The following is a 20,233-nucleotide window of genomic DNA, read 5'->3' as shown; positions in this document are numbered from 1 at the left end:
TTATTGGGTAAATGACGAATGTTTTTAACAAATATACTTAACTGGACACACACCAGGCCTCTGGTCAAAATATCTATTATTGTATTGGAAATAAATCTTACTTAATCCAACTCCTATGAATCTGAAGAATTTTAACCTGTTATGTTTGAAAAGCCCTTTGAGATTCTTGAGTGGATTATGAATTTGCTATATTATTTCCCAGAACACTATTTCACTTGCCATATCCCAAAAGAAAAATCTCATTTGGGAGCATGTTCTGAGCTAACTGTCTCTCAATTATGCAGTCATACTTTATTGATCTGACTGAAAAAAGTGCAATGCACTTCACAGCAACACGCTGGCTGGACTCCTAGCGTCTTTCTCTTCTAATGAGGTTTTACATGATGAAGTCTCTCTATCGTGAAGTACACTGCTAATTTCATACTGCAGAGTCTCTGACTGGAAAATCTACATAGGAGAGGAAATGCGGGTAGCAGCACGTTCCACAGCACTGCATGTGTTTTAATTCTTCCTTAGCACCAAATAATGGAAGATGAGACTAAGTCCATGCATTTTGCCACATTGGTTCATTTTAAATGTGACTGTTTCCTGCCACCTTTGGTATGTAGGTATGTTCTTACCTCGTTTACAATCATTTAATTAATCTGTTTGCTTTTCCTTTCCTTCTGAATCCTTCTATTTCATTTCTTTCTCCCATTTTAAAAGCTATTTTTTAAAATTACTCTCCTGACACATTTATTGTAATGACACTGAAAATGTCAGCAACTGAACAAAAAATTTTTGATGATACTCATGTTTGCTACCATGCATAGATAATGTATAGTGGAACATGAAACATACCTTTATAAGTGCATTTTGAGAAAATGTTTTTAGGTCATTTTAAGACTTAAATTTGAGCATAGCGTGTATTTGGCAGACAATCATTATTTATTTTCAAATTTCACAGTAGTAACAAGTTAACTAGCAAGTTAATTATTTTATCCCAATGCAATTAAGGTAACAGAATCTGCAAATTATTAATCAGAAAATACAACAATGATATTCTAAGGAGTTCCTAAAGACTATCATATAGTAGACAGTAATAAGCACAAAAGGACAAAAATTATGAACTTAAACACATCAGTGTAATAATTTTAAAACTACACTTACTTATGACCCAAATGTTTAAGAAAATATCCAAGGACCTTCAAAGCTTGCACCCATATACTCTCGCTTTTGGAAGCCAACAGTTTATAAATTACTCTAAAAAGGAGAAACAAATTCAACAGTTTTTTTTCAGTTTATTACTAACGCATTACTAGCACATTTAGATTATATTTCACTGAACAGGGAAATTTCATAATAAAGTTAGGAAAAAAAATGAAAAAACTAACACTTTACACAAGATGGAAGGATATACTGAGAACACTAAGTACAGCTTAAGAGTTTGAATATGAATTCTTTAAAAATAGGAAAATACATCAGGCAGTCACCAAAGGAGATGTATCAAAGCCAAAAGTTCTGTACAGTTTTGGCTGTTAGTCTAAATATAGGTCAGAGACACGGTGTTTTGGGGTTCAGTTTAATGTTTCATAGCAGAAAGCTACAATTTTCTGTCACATTTCTAACTTGGAACAATCAAATGAAAAAGCCCGAGCAGTTGTAGCTCAAGACAAGAGAAGCAGTTTGGAGAAGTCAGGGTAGTTTACAGTTTATTAGATGGATGTTTCTGGATGCTACTAGAAAACCTTTCCTTCTTAAAAGCACTACTCAATGTCGTTTCTACACTTGCATTGAATAACAGGAGGTTCACACTGAAATGTCATTTATCAAAAGCAAAACGTGGCAATACTTTACACACACACACACACACACACACACACACACACGCACACGCACACACAAAGAATGCTTATAGCTATAAAGCCACATGATTGTTGCATCAGTTTAAAGTAGAAAAAAACCCCACACTCTGTTTTGGTATCCTGGATAAAAGAGGCCTCAAAGTTTAACCCAATTTTTCCTATGCTTTTGTTGTTGTATCAACTAGCATTGCCATTCAAGTAGTTTTAAATACAAGTAGTTGCATGGACCTTTTAATATTTTATGGAATAAACTGCTTGAACTTATGAGATAGACTTTTGTTTGTTTATCTGTTTTTGAAAGCCTCTTGCATTTTCTAAAGTATTTTTAGAACAACACAAAATAAAACACTGTAATTAATCATTAAATAGATACAAAAAAGGTTTTTATCCTCTGGAAAAAAAAATCAACCTTTGCATTACCAAATTAGATGTAAGAAAACACCAAAATAACACCACTTCTCCGACAGTTATAATTTATTAAATTTACTGACAAACAGATAAACATATGAATTGCACAGATACTTAAGTCTTTAGAGAGTATTTAAAGAGATTAGCCCAGGATTTCTCTCATCTCTCTCCTCTCCCCTCCAAATTATGTAAAACATCCAAAGACAGAATATTCAAAGTGATTCTCAGATATATACTTGGCTTTTTTGATGTTTCTTGTTAATTACATATTCTATTTGAGATTGAGAAGCAAGTACAACAGTACATTTGTCTTCAGATATGATAATGTGAATTCCAAGGGGAAAATTTTTGCCTCAGTGCTATTAAAAAATATTCTTTTTGAGCTATTAAATATACCTTGTTTTTGAAAAAAATATAGCCTAAATAAATAAGATTGTACTTTGAAAGGAAAACAATTATGAGATTTATGTGAAAAAGAATCAGTCTGCAGAGAGAAGATCCCAGAGAACTACTTCCAAAATATTTTCTCACTTCACTATCTTACCGTATCCCATTTCTTTGATCAAAGGCAGGTATCATGGATGCTGGATGTTCAGACATTAGGGCCACCAGCAGCTGCAGCACATCATGAATGTTTTCATCCTGTGTGACAAGCATCAACATTATTCTACAAACTAGCCTCAAAAGCAGGCTTTCCATAGAGCTGGTACAATGGGTTACAGTAAAAGACAGGTAATTACAGAAATGTACCTCATGCATTGTTAATAAGTAATTTAATATGCTCTGCAGTTCATCTTCTTTCACTCCTCGATCCTAAAAAAGAAGGGGTATTTCTTCAGAGAGAATACATTAAGTTTGGTTTAAAAAAAACAAAAATGATGAAATTTACTACCTACATGATATTTTTAAAGACTTGGACTGAGTTAAGTAATCCTATGAATTTACTGTTTAAACTCAAAGGACTAAATTCTCTCTTTCACTCCATTCCTTTTCCTTACCATACTGGCAATACAAAAACAGACTAAAATCAGCCCTCTATTCCTGCTAGGAAGACTTTTTATAGTATGAGCAGTTCTCAGAAGATAAGATGCTATTACTTCCTTTCCTCCAATCCCTGGTACAAGACCAGAGAAACAGAAAGAATAAGACAGGCCAAAAAATGCTGGTTTTCAGCTGAGTCTCAAAGAGCAGATTATTCCTCAAAGACCAATGTCCAGCAGTGACAGATTCCTTGATGGTTTCAACCAGTGGTAGGACTAAAGCAAGAATAAAGCAGTAACTGACTTAACCACCATTACCTTCTTATTTGGTCAGTCAAGAAGAGTAGATTATTATTATATAAAACCTGCCCCAAATACATGAGAGGTTTCTGTAGTGTCATATATTATTTCTGCCAGTGCTTTTAGTTAAATATATATAAGCAGTTTGGTGAGGCTAATAAGAAGTATTGTATGAATTCACTACATTTATATTGAATATAAGAAGTATGTGCATCAACATTAAATTAACCAGAAACAGATACAATATTTGATAGGTATTACATATCTACTGCTCTGAAGGAACCTATTACATCTATATAACAGATCTTAAAGATTTTCATCAATGTTACATTCTGGAATAGACTGTTTTACCTTCAGTATAAGTTGTTTCAAAAACAGAAGCATAAATGCCCTCAGTGATATGATTTCTTTCTGTGATGGACGAGGACCATCTGGAAGAAGCAAAATATACCACTTTTAAATATAACCTGATTCCTTTAGTGACCGCAGTTTTTTCAGGAATCACAGTTCCTACTATAGATTTAGTATTCTATTCATTATATAAAAATTCATTTTTGCAAATGATATCATTTATAACCTTTCAGAATCATATTATATAACATCAATATGCCTTATGTAATGTTTCAGTTTCAAAAAAAGAAATCCAAATATTTTGTTTTATTTTTCTAAATGAAGACACAAGAACACGAAGGGTAGAAATCAGGTCTACATTCATGTAACTAAATGAAAGTGTGTGCTTTATAGATGTCTCCATGTGACCTAGGAATTGAAAATCCTTGTGTAAGCAAAAACTCTCTTTATTGACTAGATCCACTCAACAGACCCTAGTCAGTGCCCAGTTCAGGATGAAAATGAATAGTTCTATTGACTATATTGAGTGGAATTCCACTGGGTGTAATGGGAGTTTAAACACCTAGTAGGTATCTACATTGTAGACATGTATACTTAAAGGGTTCAGTGCGTATTATTTCCAACCAGTTAAATTCAACATTTTATTTTTATTTATTTATTTTTTAAGTCTGACTTCTTTCTTTGAAGTGAAGTCAATGCATTACACATAGTAATTTAGGTCTGTGCTCACTGCAAACTTGAAAGTGAGTTGTATTTGTTTGACTAACAGGAAGGAAGAGTGGTCCTTTCACGTTTTCTTGCCTCTTTTGGAAGGGAGAGAGAAGGAGAACTGAGGTCTCTTCAGAATGAAGCAAGTAAATCTCAAACCCTGCCCCTCAGTACTTCAAAACGAGGATAGTGCTGTGAAAACCTGTCATATAGGTTTTAAAACTACAGAAACAGTTTTATACAAATAAACTTTAATGGCACCATGAAACATGTATTTCCCATTGTAAAAACAGAAACCAAGTTGCATTTTTTGGTATTAACTACAACTACACCAAAAAGAGCATGAGTTTTTATAGCAGTAACATGCTTTGAGCCAACAGCTATTTCTTTGCTTACTGCACATGCAGAATTCACCCTTCTAATTGCATCACAGAAATCAGAATCTTCACACTTCTCCCTCTTTCCCCCATACCTTATCGGGATCCAAATCATTTAAAACCCAGGCCTAAAAACTAAGGCACTTTGTCTTGATTTTCAAGTCAGATGTTTAACAGTAGTTTTCCTCACTATCTTTTCATCTTTGTGCCTATCACTGGATATGGACAATTCAGTGTCACCATTACACAGAAACTGATAACAGCAACGGGAGCTTGCTCAGCGCTAAAGACTAAAACTCTAACCAAACCAACCAAACAAAAAAAGGAGTCTTATTATGTTAAGATCTTGTACAGAAGCCACGAGCCCCTCTACAAAATAGCCACATTCAGGTAAATTAGTAAAGACAAAGGATGCCCCCTTACCCCTCGCCAAGATGAGTCAATAAATCACTTCCCACTTTTAGAATCTTTATGTATTTATTAACTGCAGAAAGCATCTATTTGCCTCATTTTTTTAATGTACACTTGTAATGGGAGTTGGCCAGTTTTGTCCAGACAAAAATCAAAAAAACATTCTCCAGCCCATACTTTCAGCATAGAGCAATTACAGGGGCATAAAACATAACTGTGCAAGTAATTAAGAGGGGAGAAGAAAACATGTTTGTAATCTTCAGTGTGATTTGGTTCACAGAGTAAGGCACAACCCATAACTGTGTAAAACACCGATGCAGAGCTCTGAATATCAGAATTAATGATTTCTAATCCTGGCTTTGTTAATAAAATATTGGGTATCAGTTACATAAGCAACAAAATGCAAAATTCTTCCATCTGGATTTCTTTTCTATGTAAAAGGATGGTTTTCTACCTTTTGAATTAATAAAAGAAGAAACAGATAGCAGAATCCAATCTCCATATACACATAAATAAGCATCCCACATTATGCAGATCACAAAAGAACCTATTTTTCACCCTGTTGGGGCAAAGCAAATGAGAATTGAGTTCCAGTCCAAACCAACTCTTGAAATAACTGCAAATTTTTTATCCACAAAAAGAAAGATTATAGCTACTATCTCCTTATGACCATTTGCATAAGTCCTGCTTTTACAAGCTCATGTTCAAAAATATTGGATATCAAATATGTTCTTGGAAACCTTATATAACACATAAGTTAACCTGGGCATTAACAACCATGCTTTCTCCAGCAGCAGGCAAGATACTGCTCAGGAAGGTCTGCTCAGAATAAGAGCTGTGACTAACCCAGGAATCTTCAGTGGAGTAAAAGGCCAACAGCTGAAGATTAGACTCTGCTACTCAGGCAGTAGTTTATAGTTTAGATGCGCATTCTCTCATACATTGACGAAGTCGTAAGCATTTAAAGAGATGCTCTGCAACAGAGTCCAAAATTACTTTAGCAGAATAAATTTCTGAGTTAACACTGAGTATCCTGAGACAGTTTTTCTTAGGAAAAAAACCCACAATACTAAGTTTATTTCTCTGCTATTGCCTATGTTCTTCTTTTTATTTTTTTCCTCATTTTTTATGCCACTATTGGTCCATAAGTATTTTCAGAGACGCCATGCAGTTGTTAAACAATTCTGAAGAAGATATTTTAAAGGTATAACTATCCTGGTGGGGTTTAATAAGTTCTCATATTATGCTTAAATTCACAAAAACTAAGTCAAACCCAGGTACATGGAGAACATGCACTTTTTTAAAAAAGTGAAGAAATATTTTATTTTTCTCTAAAAAGGATAATTTAAAAATTAAACAATCCAATACAACAGTTAATGGTGACCCAAAGATGAAAGTAAAAGATGTGCTCTAAATTAATTATTAAAACATTTTAACAATTTAAAGGAAAACATTATAGCTTAAAACTTCTGCTATATCTCTTAAAACTTCTGCTATATCTCTAATACCAATCTTTCCAAAAAGTTCATAGCTTTCATAAAAACATAGAAGAAATCTTCAAAATGAATCAATGCTCAAATTTAGTTTTTAGAACACAAAAACATATAAGTGGCAAATCAAAAAAATTTATAACCATAGTGTAAAATGTAAAGTAAAATAAAATTTGGAGATTGTTCCCCACAGAAATTGATTCAAATTTTGCTGCTATTCCTGACAACAGAATTATTTCAGGAGTTTGCTTTAACATGGTCTTTATAAAACACAAGTCACTTTTGTCCTGCAACCTGTTTATGACTGGTAGTTTAATTAAAAAACACTGACAAAGAAAGTAAATCCCACGACTTTATGTAGAAAATTTGATTCCACTATGTGTATCTATATCCAAAAAGTACAATCTACTAAAAATAATTTTCAAGCAATTTGATAAGTACAGCTTTTGAAAAAATGTTTCTAATATTTGAGAAGATAACCAAATAATATATAATTAATATACTGAATCCAAGAAGAAATACCAGTAGGAAATAAGAAAGCAATAATGAATGAGCAGATACAAAATCAAATTTGAAATAATTCAATAATTGAGCATTTTAAATAATTCAAAATATTTACATCTATTTTAAAAGACAAAGAGAAGGAGAAGGAACAAGTGAACTTCCACTTGTTAACAGTTTTTACTGTTAGCTAAATGCTATGGAAAGCTTCAATCCTGAGACACTTTGGCTCTAAACAAGGCATAGTAAACTGTCAGTACAAAAAAACTCACCTACTTTCTGCTTCATTAAGACACAAGAAGGCAATAAAACTTTGAACCAGAGTAACTGTGTGCAAGTAACAGTAAATCAAACTACTAATATTAAAAAGTGTTTCAGTAACTCTGTGTAATAAAAAAATGATATGCCTGTAAGACAAGAAAACATCAGGCTATTAAAATGTCTTCATGAATAAGCTTATATTTTAATACGACAGCAAATTATTTGAAAGTACTGTAATACACAAAGAAACTGCTGAAATTTGGCAAGTTTTCCATTAAAGCCTTCTCCAAATCTGAAAAGTCTGATGTCAACTTAGCTTAGAGCTTTAGCTGTCTCTGATAATGAAATATCATGTGACATTTCTCATATTATGACATTTTTCTGTTACTTATGGTAAAATTACTGCTCATAGACAATAGGTTCTTGTTCATTCTGAAATATCAAATGCCACTTCAAACGCAGCAACTCTAACATTCATATCATTGAACTTTTACAGTGTGAGTTTCTTACTTTTACAAACTTCTTTTTACAATCTATTTTAACAAATGATAAACCTGCAGGCTACATTTGGTAGTACTGGATGTATGCAGTCTAACAAAAATCAATACAAAAACAACCTCTTGGAACAGTTAACTTTTCTGAATTAGTAGGACTGGCAAAGTTAAAAGTTGCTGCAAACAGAGTTTGAAAGACAAAAGCATTAAGCAGTACTAACTATAACTGTTTCTGCTTCTTCATCTTGTAATATTCTAAGATTATAAACCTAAATCAACCAGAACTGCACATCACCTTGACAGACTGCACTTAATGTTAAAAGAAAGAAGAGAGTGTGTTGATGAGAAGCAACGTAATATGCAGAGAATTAAACATTTTCAGAAGGTTTCAGGAATTTTAGAAATTGATGAAAGCAATTAATATCAAGTCGATAAAAAAACTGGTTATCATGAAATTAAATTTAGCATCCTATCACCTCAGCAATTATTTTATTTCCACAGTCATTTGCTTGCAAATCATCGCAATTATTACAGCTCTATTAGAAGCAAAAGCTACCTGTAAAACAAATAAAGAAATACTCCTGTTGATTTGCATGGAGAAAATTCCATGGCTATGCTGAATGTAGTAGCACAGTGCCATCTCACTGATTTTCCTCCCTGATAAGCTGACATGCTTCAACTCAGTCCAATGAAAACCATGTTTAAAGGCAGGAAAGAGAGTACTGCAAAACACTATTATATCAAATGTATAAGGTTCTCTGTGGTCTAAGCAACAGGGAGGAAGGAACAGGATAATATGGTGGAACAGGTAGGAAAGTTGAAATTAACCTTGAAAAGAGGTAAAAAAGATTATCTGGAAAGCTAATGAAAAAAGGAGGAAATTCAGAGATACTGGATAATAATATGTATTTTGAATATATATATATGCCCTCACAGTTTATTAAACACCTTCTCAACTACTCTATGCAGGCTTTAGTAATTATGATTTTGTTGTCATGCTGTTACATTGAACAAACTGCTAATTTGCACTATCCGATTAACTTTCAGGGTATCATCTGGTTGCCTACCTTAGGAAAACAGAAGATGTCCCTTGTCTTCAAATGATATAAATGAAAAGGAATATAATATACCCTTAATAGAGACAAGTGAAAGAAAAGAAGGCAAATGTCACTCCAGTCTTCAAAACAGTTAGCCTCGCCTCAATCCCTAGAAAGGTGATGGAGCCGCTCATCCTAGATACCATTTCCAGGCAGAGGAAAGACAAGAAGGTGATCAGGAGCGGTCAGCATGGATTGGCCAAGGGGAAATCATGCTTAACCAACCTGATAGTCTTCTCTGATAGAATGACTGGCTGGGTAGATGAGGAGAGAGCAGTGGATGTTGTCTCCCTTGACTTCAGCAAGGCATTTGACACTGTCTCCCATAACACCCTCATAGGCAAGCTCAGGAAATGTGGGACAGATGAGCAGAGAGTGAGGTGGATTGAGAAGTGGCTGAACGGCAGAGCTCAGAGGGTTGCGCTCAGTGGCACAAAGTCCAGTTGGAAGCCGGTAGCCAGTGGTGTCCCCCCAGGGGTCAATACTGGGTCCAATCCTGTTCAATTTATTCATCAACAACCTGGATGAAGGGACAGAGTGCACCCTCAGCAAGTTTGCAGATGACACAAAACTGGGAGGAGTGGCTGATACACCAGAGGGCTGCGCTGCCATTCAGAGAGACCTGGACAGGCTGGAGAGGTGGGCGGAGAGGAACCTCATGAAGTTCAACAAAGGGAAATGCAAAGTCCTGCACCTAGGGAGAAATAACTCCTTGCACCATACAGGCTGGGGTCTGACCTACTGGAAAGCAGTTCTGCAGAGAAGGACCTGGAGGTCCTGGTGGACAAGTTAAGCGTGAGCCAGTAATGAGCTCTGGTGTCCAAGAAGGCCAATGGTATCCAGGGTTGCATTAGGAAGAGTGTTGCCAGCAAGTTGAGGAAGGTGATCCTTCCCCTCTACTCAGCCCTGGTAAGTACTGTGTCCAGTTCTGGACTCCCCAGTATAAGAAAGACATGGAGCTACAGGAGCGAGTCCAGCAAAGGGCCACTAAGATGACTAAGGGCCTGGAGCATCTCTGATATTAGGAAAGGCTGAGAGATCTGGGACTGTTCAGCCTGGAGAAGAGAAGAATAAGGGGACCTTATCAATGCATTTCAATATCTGAAGGGAGGGTGTAAAGAGGATTGGGCCAAACTCTTCTCAGGGGTGCCGTGACAGGACAAGAGTCAATGGGCACAAACTGAAACACAGGAAGTTCTGTCTGAACATAAGGAAAAACTTTTTTACTGTGAAGGTAACTGAGCACTGGAACAGGTTGCCCAGAGAGGGTGCGGAGTCTCCACCTTAGAGATATTCAAAAGCCATCCAGACAGGGTCCTCAGCAACCTGCTCTAGGTGACCCTGTAGGAGCATGGGGATTGGACTAGATGATCTCTAAAGGTCCCTTCCAACTGCAACTGTTCTGTGATTCTGTGATAAAGTCAGCCCTAGGTTAGCATTCGGCTCTCCCTAATTTTAAATGTCTACAGTGTACTTGCCAGCATGAAAGACTGGCAACTAACCTTCCACTGAAGTCAATGGAGGTCTAATCAATACAGTCAGAAGACCCTAGAAAGCATCTACCTTTCTAACTAAATACTTTTCTACTGGCTCTGTTGACTAGGGGTGGGGCACAGTTTCCTAAATATTATCATCAGTGCCATTTGATATGCCATAAGATACCCAAGATATCTACAGAGAGCTGGTAGATATGATGCAGGATGGACAGGATGCCTGCAACCTTCTAAAGCAGGCCCTTAGAGCCAGGTAGGATGCCCCACAGAGCCTAAAATGATGCTAGAAATCCATATTCAAGCAACTGAACCTTGCACTCCACTGCCTATAATTTGGACGTCTAGCTCAGATATAGACATGTACACTGTACACAATAAAGATGAAGTGAGCTTAAATACATTTGGACAGAGAGATCCTAGAAAATAATCAGTAAAAAGTAATTTTTATGGTTGCCAAAAATTTCAAGTTAAATGAGTAACTCCAAGGGTTAATTTTCACTACCTGTTATTATGAATTTTTCATTCAAATGAACAGAGAACAAAAGCACAAAGTGTTGTCATTAGGTGGTTTTGTTTTTTTTTTTAATAATTTTGAATAATTTCCTCAAGGATATAGCTAGCTTCATAATATGCTCTGAGATAACAACTATGAATGAGGTACCAGCTCCAGCAGGAACTCTTCCTGTGAGCTGCAGTAAGTTACAATTCCGCTGTCTGCTAGAACACCTAATGTAGGATAAGAATTGTTCCTTCCACTTTTTTTTTGTAAACACAAATATTGAAGAAAACTCTATGCATATAGCTCACTGATAATTGATGAGTTTTCCAATAACATGTATTTCTTCACATTCTTAAATTTTTGGGTATGTGACATCATTAAAGAACAGGAGAAGAAAGAACATACCCCATTTTCTGAATTTCTCAGTAGGATAGTAACAGAATAAAGACAATTAATAAGTTGCCTCTATATCAATTAGTTTTTAAGGAACTTTCAGCCAAATCCTTCTGGCTTTACACAAGTAGTCTGCTAAATGTAATGACATTACAGCTGGAGTGTATAGGATTAGAATGATTTGATGCTCTGGTTAATAACACATCTGTTACATGCAGTGTCTATCCTGTATGTATTCTTGTATTTTGTTGTTCCTGCCATTTAATGCTTCCTAAGCTAAACTAAACAGATGACTATAAGGTAAGTTAAATCAACCTTTATTTTATAAGGGCAAAGGAAAAAATATTACTGACCTGGAAATACAGCTTTAGAAATCTTACCAGTGAGAACAAAAAGTGTCCCCATGGTTGTCAGGACACTTAATATTACTAATTAATCATTATGATATTCAAACCCTGCAAAGCTTTCTTTGGCATATGAGATATGCTTAATATTTCTCCTCTGGTACAGAAAAAGAAAAATCAGTGAGTTTTCTGTATTTCTAAAACATGCCCCACATAAGTATATGATATGTGAGGGAGGATCAAAATAGAAATCTGGGAATACACATAAATATACGGAATATTCCTTTGCAAGAAATGCTTATAATTCCTTTCTTATGCATTGTACTTACCTAATCCTTTAGGAGTAATGCCACTGCTATCAGCAGGATTAACCACCCAGTAGTAGTATTTCAATGTGTGCATTAACTGCAATACTGTTCCTACTCTGCGTATAGTGTTATAAATTGTAGCAGTTCCAATGAATTCAGCTGATAAGTAGGTGTACAAAGACAGCTGCACCTGAAGAATTAAATAATTATATACATAAATATAAGTTAAATATGAATAGCCTTACTTTGTAAAGTTTTGTTAGAATTTACTTTGGATATGATATAAAAAAATAAACAAAAATAATTACAAATAACTTTACTGAGAGCAGGGGCTGGACTAAATGATCTCCAGAGGTCCCTTCCACTCTAAATTTTCTATGATACTACAATTTACATAATGATAGATGTGCTAGTTTGCTTCATATTGGCTTTTGATACTAAAACATATATTTTCAGGTTTTATGACCATGCTACTTTCACTTTGGTCCACATCGCTCAGTTGTGATTACTTAGGAAAATGACAAATTCATTATTATCTGCAAAGAATGAAAAAATTCTAAAATTTAATCAAATGAGAATACATAATTTAAATTAAAAAAAAAATTTAAGTGAACGTGTACCCTTCTGCTTATAATTAAAAATATTCTTTTTTTTTGCTTAATCTCTAAGCAAACAGTGTAATGCAACCGCTAAAAAATGAACTAGGTATCTATAAACAGTCTTTCCACAGAATCAACCAGACCCTTTGGCAAGAATGTAACTGTTTAAAAATGTGTAAAAGGCATGAGAGGATGTAGTCAAGAAGGGGACAGACTTCATGATCTAAAAGATCTCTGCTAGTACCATGTATTTAAAGAAAAAACAAAAACCTAAGCACCACAGAATAAAAGACTACTTCTATTTCACCTCACGACAGGAAGGACAGAACATCCTTCAAGTGCACAATTACCTTTGCAGGAGTATGTATCCAGATAGCAGGATTAAAAAGAATGTGATCACATAATTGCTTCAGTAAAGGTGCTCCATGTGACAATCCATCCAAATATTTCGCAAATGATAAAAATTGTTCCAGGACTGCCCTAGTTATATGAACTCTAGATGACTGGCAAAAAATAATCAGAAAGAACAAAAGTTTAAAAAGTCTTCCTTAATGCACTTACAGCAGAAATATTAAACAATATTTTCACAGGGCTCATCTTTACTAAATACATGCAACCTCATACTCTTTTATTGCATTGGATACAAAAGGAAAATAAAAAGAAGAAATCAACAACTTACATTTCCTAATAAATAATATTAATGGTCTTTTAAATGGCTACATTTTAAAAATTCAAAATATTCATCAATAACTAAGGTTAAATCCTTTTCCTTATTTTGTTTTCTTTTCCTTCTATTATGTTCCAGTCAGCATTCTACATCTCGTGGCATAGCACTTTGAGAACCTCATCTGAAGTCCTTAACTCTTCTTCAGTGTTATAAGTTAATTACACATCTTACTGAAATTGGGTTTCTCAATATGTAATATTATTTGCAGACTTGCTTTTTTTCTCTCTCTTTTTTTTTCTTCTTAAACATAAGTAACTGTTTGAAGGGTTTGGGTTCAGGGTTTCCTCAGATTTTAAAAGAGTCCTTAAATTTCATAGCATATACTATACAATCATTGTTGAGTCCTATTTCTATGCAGCAATATGGCATGCGGAGTTTGACAAACTTCTTTCTACTAAATTAACAAAAGGAACCAATAGAAACAACCATTAAACATCCCTCCCCTCGCCTTCCCTACAAAACACATTCTGATTACTTTTAATGCTATAAATATAGTCTGGCAACGTGCAGATTAGTTATTTTTAGAAGTGAAGTACATTTGTCAATAATATAAGCTCAGTCTGGATATTGAATTTCCTTTGGCTTGTACATCACAATCCACAATAAATAGTCTGCAACTAATACGAACAAAAAGGATCTTTTGATATTCAAGTCAGAAAAAAACATAGCTGTCTGTCTTCCTTTCTAAAGTATTTGATCACATACAAATGAACAGCAGATAATCTACAAATAATAAAATAGAGCCTGGGTATGAAACTAAAGGTTTTCTTCCTGTCATACATGCTAGCTGAATATAAGCACTCACAGAAAAAATAAAACACATCCTTTTGAAAAACTGCAACTAAGGAGAATATAGCATTACAAAAAAAAACCCAAATAGCATACACTGCAAGAATTATGTTGTGACAGAAATCAAAAATAAATCCTTTAAATATTGACATACTCTGAGTTTAATGATGCGATAAAATTCTCAAGTTCAGAAACAGGATTCTGACTTGATGAAATTTAAAATGGGAGCAGGCATTAATTAGAACAGTATGCAAACTTTTTTATTTCTTGTACAACATAATAAATAGACTACAATCTTGCAAATTATTCGATGTGTGTAAACCACCATGCTCTATTCAAGACAAAGGGACTCCATGTGGGATCACTAGCCTGCCTGTACACGACTTGCAGAAGTGGAGCTAAGAGATTTGTAAGTTCATTCTTGTGATGCCATAGGAAAACCTACCATTAGAAAAAAGATCTTAGAATAGTTCTTTGACATTTTAAATCACACTTGCTTAGTATAACCACAGAAAATAATCCTCTTTCAGGTCATACTTCTTCAGTGAAGGTAAGCTCTTTCTATTATAAGAATACATTTCCCTAGCTAGAAAAACACAGGAAGCAGAATGAGAGAGATTATTTATCATTTTCCTTCGAAGTTCAGTACATTTTTAAGGGTGAGGTTATCATAACTTAGTCTGATCACCACAAGACATGAAACTCTAATCATAACTCCTTCTCAAATGATTGTTATTATGCTGACCATATGCTAATGAAAAATACAGTAGCAGATATTCAAGAATGTTAAAGCAATGAGATTCCATCGTAAGAGTACTATTATCTTAGTACAGCTCACAGTAGTTTGTTTTAAGGTCATTAAATTATACTAACAGGCCTTGCAAAGGCTTTGGGCCAGGAGGCAGATGATGGTTTTTAGAAAAGCACTGGAACTAAACCTCAATGTTGTGAAAACTACTTATAATGGCTAAAAGCATACAAGTAAAGGGAAAGCCCCTTGCAGTTATTCCTTTCAAGAGTGGAATTATTTTAAATATTTCTTTTTCAAAGCACGGAGGAATTATTTCAGAACTGAGCCTCAGAGGATTAAATTAATTTTTATTACCAACAAATAAAAGAAAATTAGACCTAAACTATGACATGTCTGTGACATGTTCGTACAAACAATACAATTTTGCTAGAGAAGAGTTTGAGGGTGAGGAGTGGAGAAAATTGTTTGCAAAATGAGACACAAAATACATTTAAAAGCATAAATTGGACAAACAGGGTCAACTCAAAATATTTCCCTATTGACATGCAAACTTTTATGTTAAGGTATGAAAAACAAACAGATTCAAACACCAAGTCATCATCTTTGATACAAGAACAGACTGCAACTGAAGATAAATTGATAATCTAGTATCGTTCTGAACCTGCAAAACTGAAGATGAATGTGTTGGCCAATTTCTGCGCTAAGAAAACAGCCCCGGCTAATCTGTTCTGGTTAGTATATCAACCTGCCTTAGTTTCAAAGAAAGCTGCAAAGAAAGCTGTCAACATTTCAGAAATATTAATGCTACTTCTTTTTCTCCCCTAGGTTTCATCAGTATCTTTGCCTTTGGCATGTGTGATCACGTGTGTAATAAAAAGAAAAAGTCAGAAAAGGCATTATGGTGGATAGATATAATTTTATAGGTTTAATACTAAAGGTTTATCAATGTGACAGAACTAAAACAGGTATATTTCAGAAATTTGTGGAATTCTCTTTTAGAGAAAACATCCCAAATTTTAATCTTTAAGTGAATGAGTGAATGAACAAATATTCAAGTACACAGGAAAAATGGTTTTGCATTGTGGGTGAGATTTTCCTTTGGAATCACTGACCTAGCAGTTATTACTATCAAGAAATCAGCATCAAAAACATCCCTTTCTTCCATTACCCAATAAAATGTAAAATTAAGAAGCACTAGATAATCATGCCATTCCAGAGATGATACTTAAAGGCAAGTGTGTTGTGTAGAAATGATATTCCATCCTTTCACATACTGTTATCTAATTGTTTCACATATTATTATCTAAATTCTGTGAAAACTAAATTGAAATTTGCAGAACTTCATCAATAATTACAGTAAGAAAAATAATAACTATGAGAAAACACAAACCATGGAAGAACAATGGCTTGGATAGATTGATACCCATTTAAAAAAAAAAATTGTCACATTTGTCATGTACATGTTTGTCAGCTTATCTCACAGAGCTGCTGAGCACAAGAACATAGAAATGGCAGTTTCTATATTGTTCCTTCCCTCCTCTGAATATCAGATTAGAGCTTTTTCCTCATACTGCCATTGCAAAGATTTGATCTGGCATCACAGCCCTTATGTATCTTCCAGGTACAGAGAGAATACTACTCTCTGCTTCCTCTAGCAATTTCAGCTTGGATTTGATGTCTAGATTAATTGGGAATATCTAGTAGTGAAACTATTACAGAAACTATACACTTCTCAGTAAAAGCAGAATACCAGCTTCTCAAGTGGAAGCCATTGATCAATAGTGAAAAACCCCTTGCATCTTTTCTATACAAGTCTCTGGTGAGACAATTGTATTAGGAATTCTGTATAATCCTGTATGTTCCTTGCTAACTGGGTTATCTTGAGTATAAAACAGTTAGCTTTGATTCCACTGTGAATGTGGAAAAACTAATCAGAGAAGGAAGACTGTATTTCTAACAATACTGAATCTGTCAAGTGACTCACACAATAGGCTTTAAGGTCTTCCAGGTCAACAGAAGTGCCTGTGTCAACAAAAGATTGGTGATCTGTCCAAACAGAGCTCCACACCAAGACCACAGTATATAAGCAACCAAGAGTAAATACAACTGTCAGCTTTTACCCCAGAAAACTCCACAGCATTATCTTTTACAAGCAGCTACTAGGCAGAGCATCCCATGTCATAAAAATGTGACTTCCACCACCTGAGATTCGATATAGTGGAGCCTTCTAGCTCTTAGTATGGCACCTGCTGATCCCACTAGCTCTTCCCTACCAATGTCAGAATATTATTTCCCTTGGCAGAATATCAGTATTGACCTAGTCTAATGTTTCACTCTAACATGACAGGCAGTGTGTCACAGTTCTGCTGTTTGTACACTACAGAAGCTACTGAGGCATCAAACAGTCTATGATGAGCACACATGATAGTATTTCAGTGACTAATTTAGCCATTGTGCATTCTTTTACAATAATCAAATACTTTTTCTTCGGTTAAATTTATTTTAAAGAAGAAATTTTAAACTGAATAGGTTTCAACTTTAATATTGTAAGGGGTATTTCTCCATCCACTTCTTGAGACAAAGATCATACCAACCCACCTGTGTACAGGATGTATCTCCTCTGAACATATCAACTGTATTTTATAGGGTGGCCACAGAGGCTCAGGTTTTTGAAAGTTTTGCTAATGGCCTCAATTTAAACTGTCTTCCTTGGGGCAGCATCTTGGATGAGGTCTGTGGGAGCAGTAGTTAATGTAGCAAAATATGGGACAAAACATCTTAACACCTCATAGTTTCTAAAGAGGACCAAATATGCCTCTTTTTCTTGGAATATAAAATAAGTCAAGAAATTATTTTGCTAGTAATAGGTTATATGTGTCCATTTTTTATAAGATAACTTAAACATTGCGTCCTTTGTCAGCAAGCCATGTATTTGGTGACATTAACAGTAAGACTGCTTTGTTGTTGCTTTTTAGTGACAACAGAATATCTCTGAGCAGCCACAGATCATGTTCATAGTCTCAGCTATGAGAATTCAGCAAGATATTGAGCAGCAGACCTCAGAAGACAATCAACTGATGTCTGGAAGATGGTAAATTTCCATGAAGACTGAGGAGTATCTTCAAGCAGTTTGTCAAAGGCAGTTTAAGGACAAATATGATCTTAGTATAATAGATTTGAGAAGGAGAACACTGATTCTTTGAATATTGACATATAAGGGGAGAAAAGACTCCTGTAGACAGCTTATGAACATTACAAATTGAAAATGTCTTATATCACAGATATATTTATTCTATTAGCCTTTTGAACTAAGGGTTTGAAAATATTCAGAATGACAGTAGAAATACTAAGAACAAAGATAAAAAAATACATACCTTTTCTAGGAGGTAGCCAATGACTAGAAAGCCTTTTCCACCCAGCATTTGCTCTTGCATGGCTACGGAACTCTTAAGAAGCTCAACCAAGAAAGCCAATAGGGTAGCACTGCATGTAAAGAACACACATTTATCAATTATAAATGCTGAAGAATCAGTCTGTTACATTCTCAATATTCACCAGATATTAAGTGAGCAGAAACAGGCTTAAGCTGGTGAACAAATTCTTAAAAGAACATAAATCTTAAATTTTCTTTTGACAAATTTCTCCAATGATTGTTATATATTCCAGTCCTAGGATTGAGAGTTCGTATTCAAACAGAAGTGGAAAATCATTTTATCAGCTCTCCTGATTTGACCAGAACTGTCCCAAATTTTAAATATCCAGTTCTGCAACTCACACTTCTAGCCGAAGTTTTTGCAGTTGGAAGAGGCAGGAGATGATGAACGAGATCCAGCTGGCAGTGCTAGAATGATGCAGGCAGGGGCCCTGTCAACAATTTTACCATCCAGAGAAAGGTACTATGCTAAACATCAAAACTCGCAGCCACTAGGTACATCATCATTCCACACTTTCAGTCTCTATAGTCACTACTACCACAAAAATGAGGAACAAAATGGCTGAACATGCATGTAGGCAACAATGCCCATCACAGACCACAGTGGAACAGCAGGGTGGAGAGTTTCCTTCACACTTTCTCCAGACCAGACTGGAGAAAAATCTAGGCCTGGCCAAATAAAGGCTGACAATCACTTTTATCCATTTAGGAATGCACAGAGAGATTCAAGAAGCAAGAAAATCACCCAGCAGTCCAGCCCAGCACTGTTCAAATCCTATCTGTAGGTGAAGTGTTCAGAAAGCATAGGGAGAAAAGAGTGGTCACTAAAGGTTACAGTTTAGAAACAGAAGACATATGAGAGACTTCAGAGGACAGACTCAGCAAGAAAGAGAAACTATGTTGTGAAAACCAACACACAGTGGAAACACAAGACAGATTCGTGGACTGTGGGAGAAAGAAATCACGACTGGTTCTTGGGTGATGAGAGGGAAACAAATATAAATTCATCTGTTGCTGAGAAACCCAGAAGAAAGGGAAAAAGAAAAAAATAATCCATGTCAGAAAGGAAAAAAAATTAAAAGGTGAACTTTTGAACATCTCAAAAGGTAGATGAATGAATGCATTGTATTGACTTAAAAAAGAGAATATATAAAATTATTATTATTATTAAAAAAATAAAATAATTAGAAAAATTGCTAAACATACAGACATATATCTGCAACCATAAAGGTTCTCACACAGGTGGTGGATTCAGGCAGGGGTGGAAACTGTGGCTTTCACAGCTTTGAAAATGTGAATTAAAAGAAATGTCCAACCTGCATTTTATAAATTTCTATTTTATTTACAGTATCTAGTCAGCTAAAGGTTCTCTTGCTCTCCAAATACAACCCTTTACTTTGAAATAAATGTTGAGATCAGATAATCCATGCCAGCACCGAGAAATTATCAATGGGATGAGGGAAAAAAGACATACTCTGTTTTTGGTGAGCCAGGCTGCCATGTGAAAAGTACACAGTGTAGGCAAGGTACATGCTGTGAACAGAAAATAGTGCCTTGTATTGCTTCATTATTGTATGGTCACAATAATCAGTCTAAAATCACATACAGTATTCTCCACAAAGTGTCAGTAGTAAAAGAACACAGATAACATCCATTTACAGTACTCCAAAGCTTT

The 20,233-nt window shown here is 35.0% G+C and overlaps 1 protein-coding gene across 1 annotated transcript in view; it reads right to left on the bottom strand.

Moving 5' to 3' along the window:
* Positions 1–20,233, bottom strand: part of NBEA (neurobeachin) — a 539,268-nt gene that overhangs the window by 350,072 nt on the left and 168,963 nt on the right. The window contains exons 11-17 of the mRNA XM_067291201.1: positions 18,500–18,608; positions 13,209–13,361; positions 12,281–12,449; positions 3,884–3,963; positions 3,003–3,065; positions 2,797–2,894; positions 1,150–1,242 (exon numbers count right to left, since the gene is read on the bottom strand). Of these exons, the coding sequence (XP_067147302.1) occupies positions 1,150–1,242; positions 2,797–2,894; positions 3,003–3,065; positions 3,884–3,963; positions 12,281–12,449; positions 13,209–13,361; positions 18,500–18,608 (765 nt within the window). The remainder of the gene's footprint in view (positions 1–1,149; positions 1,243–2,796; positions 2,895–3,002; positions 3,066–3,883; positions 3,964–12,280; positions 12,450–13,208; positions 13,362–18,499; positions 18,609–20,233) is intronic.

This window comes from Apteryx mantelli, chromosome 1 (assembly GCF_036417845.1).
Source record: "Apteryx mantelli isolate bAptMan1 chromosome 1, bAptMan1.hap1, whole genome shotgun sequence".
NCBI lineage: Eukaryota > Metazoa > Chordata > Aves > Apterygiformes > Apterygidae > Apteryx > Apteryx mantelli.
Note: the sequence above shows the minus strand (reverse complement) of the source record. Positions and strands in the feature narration are given on the sequence as shown.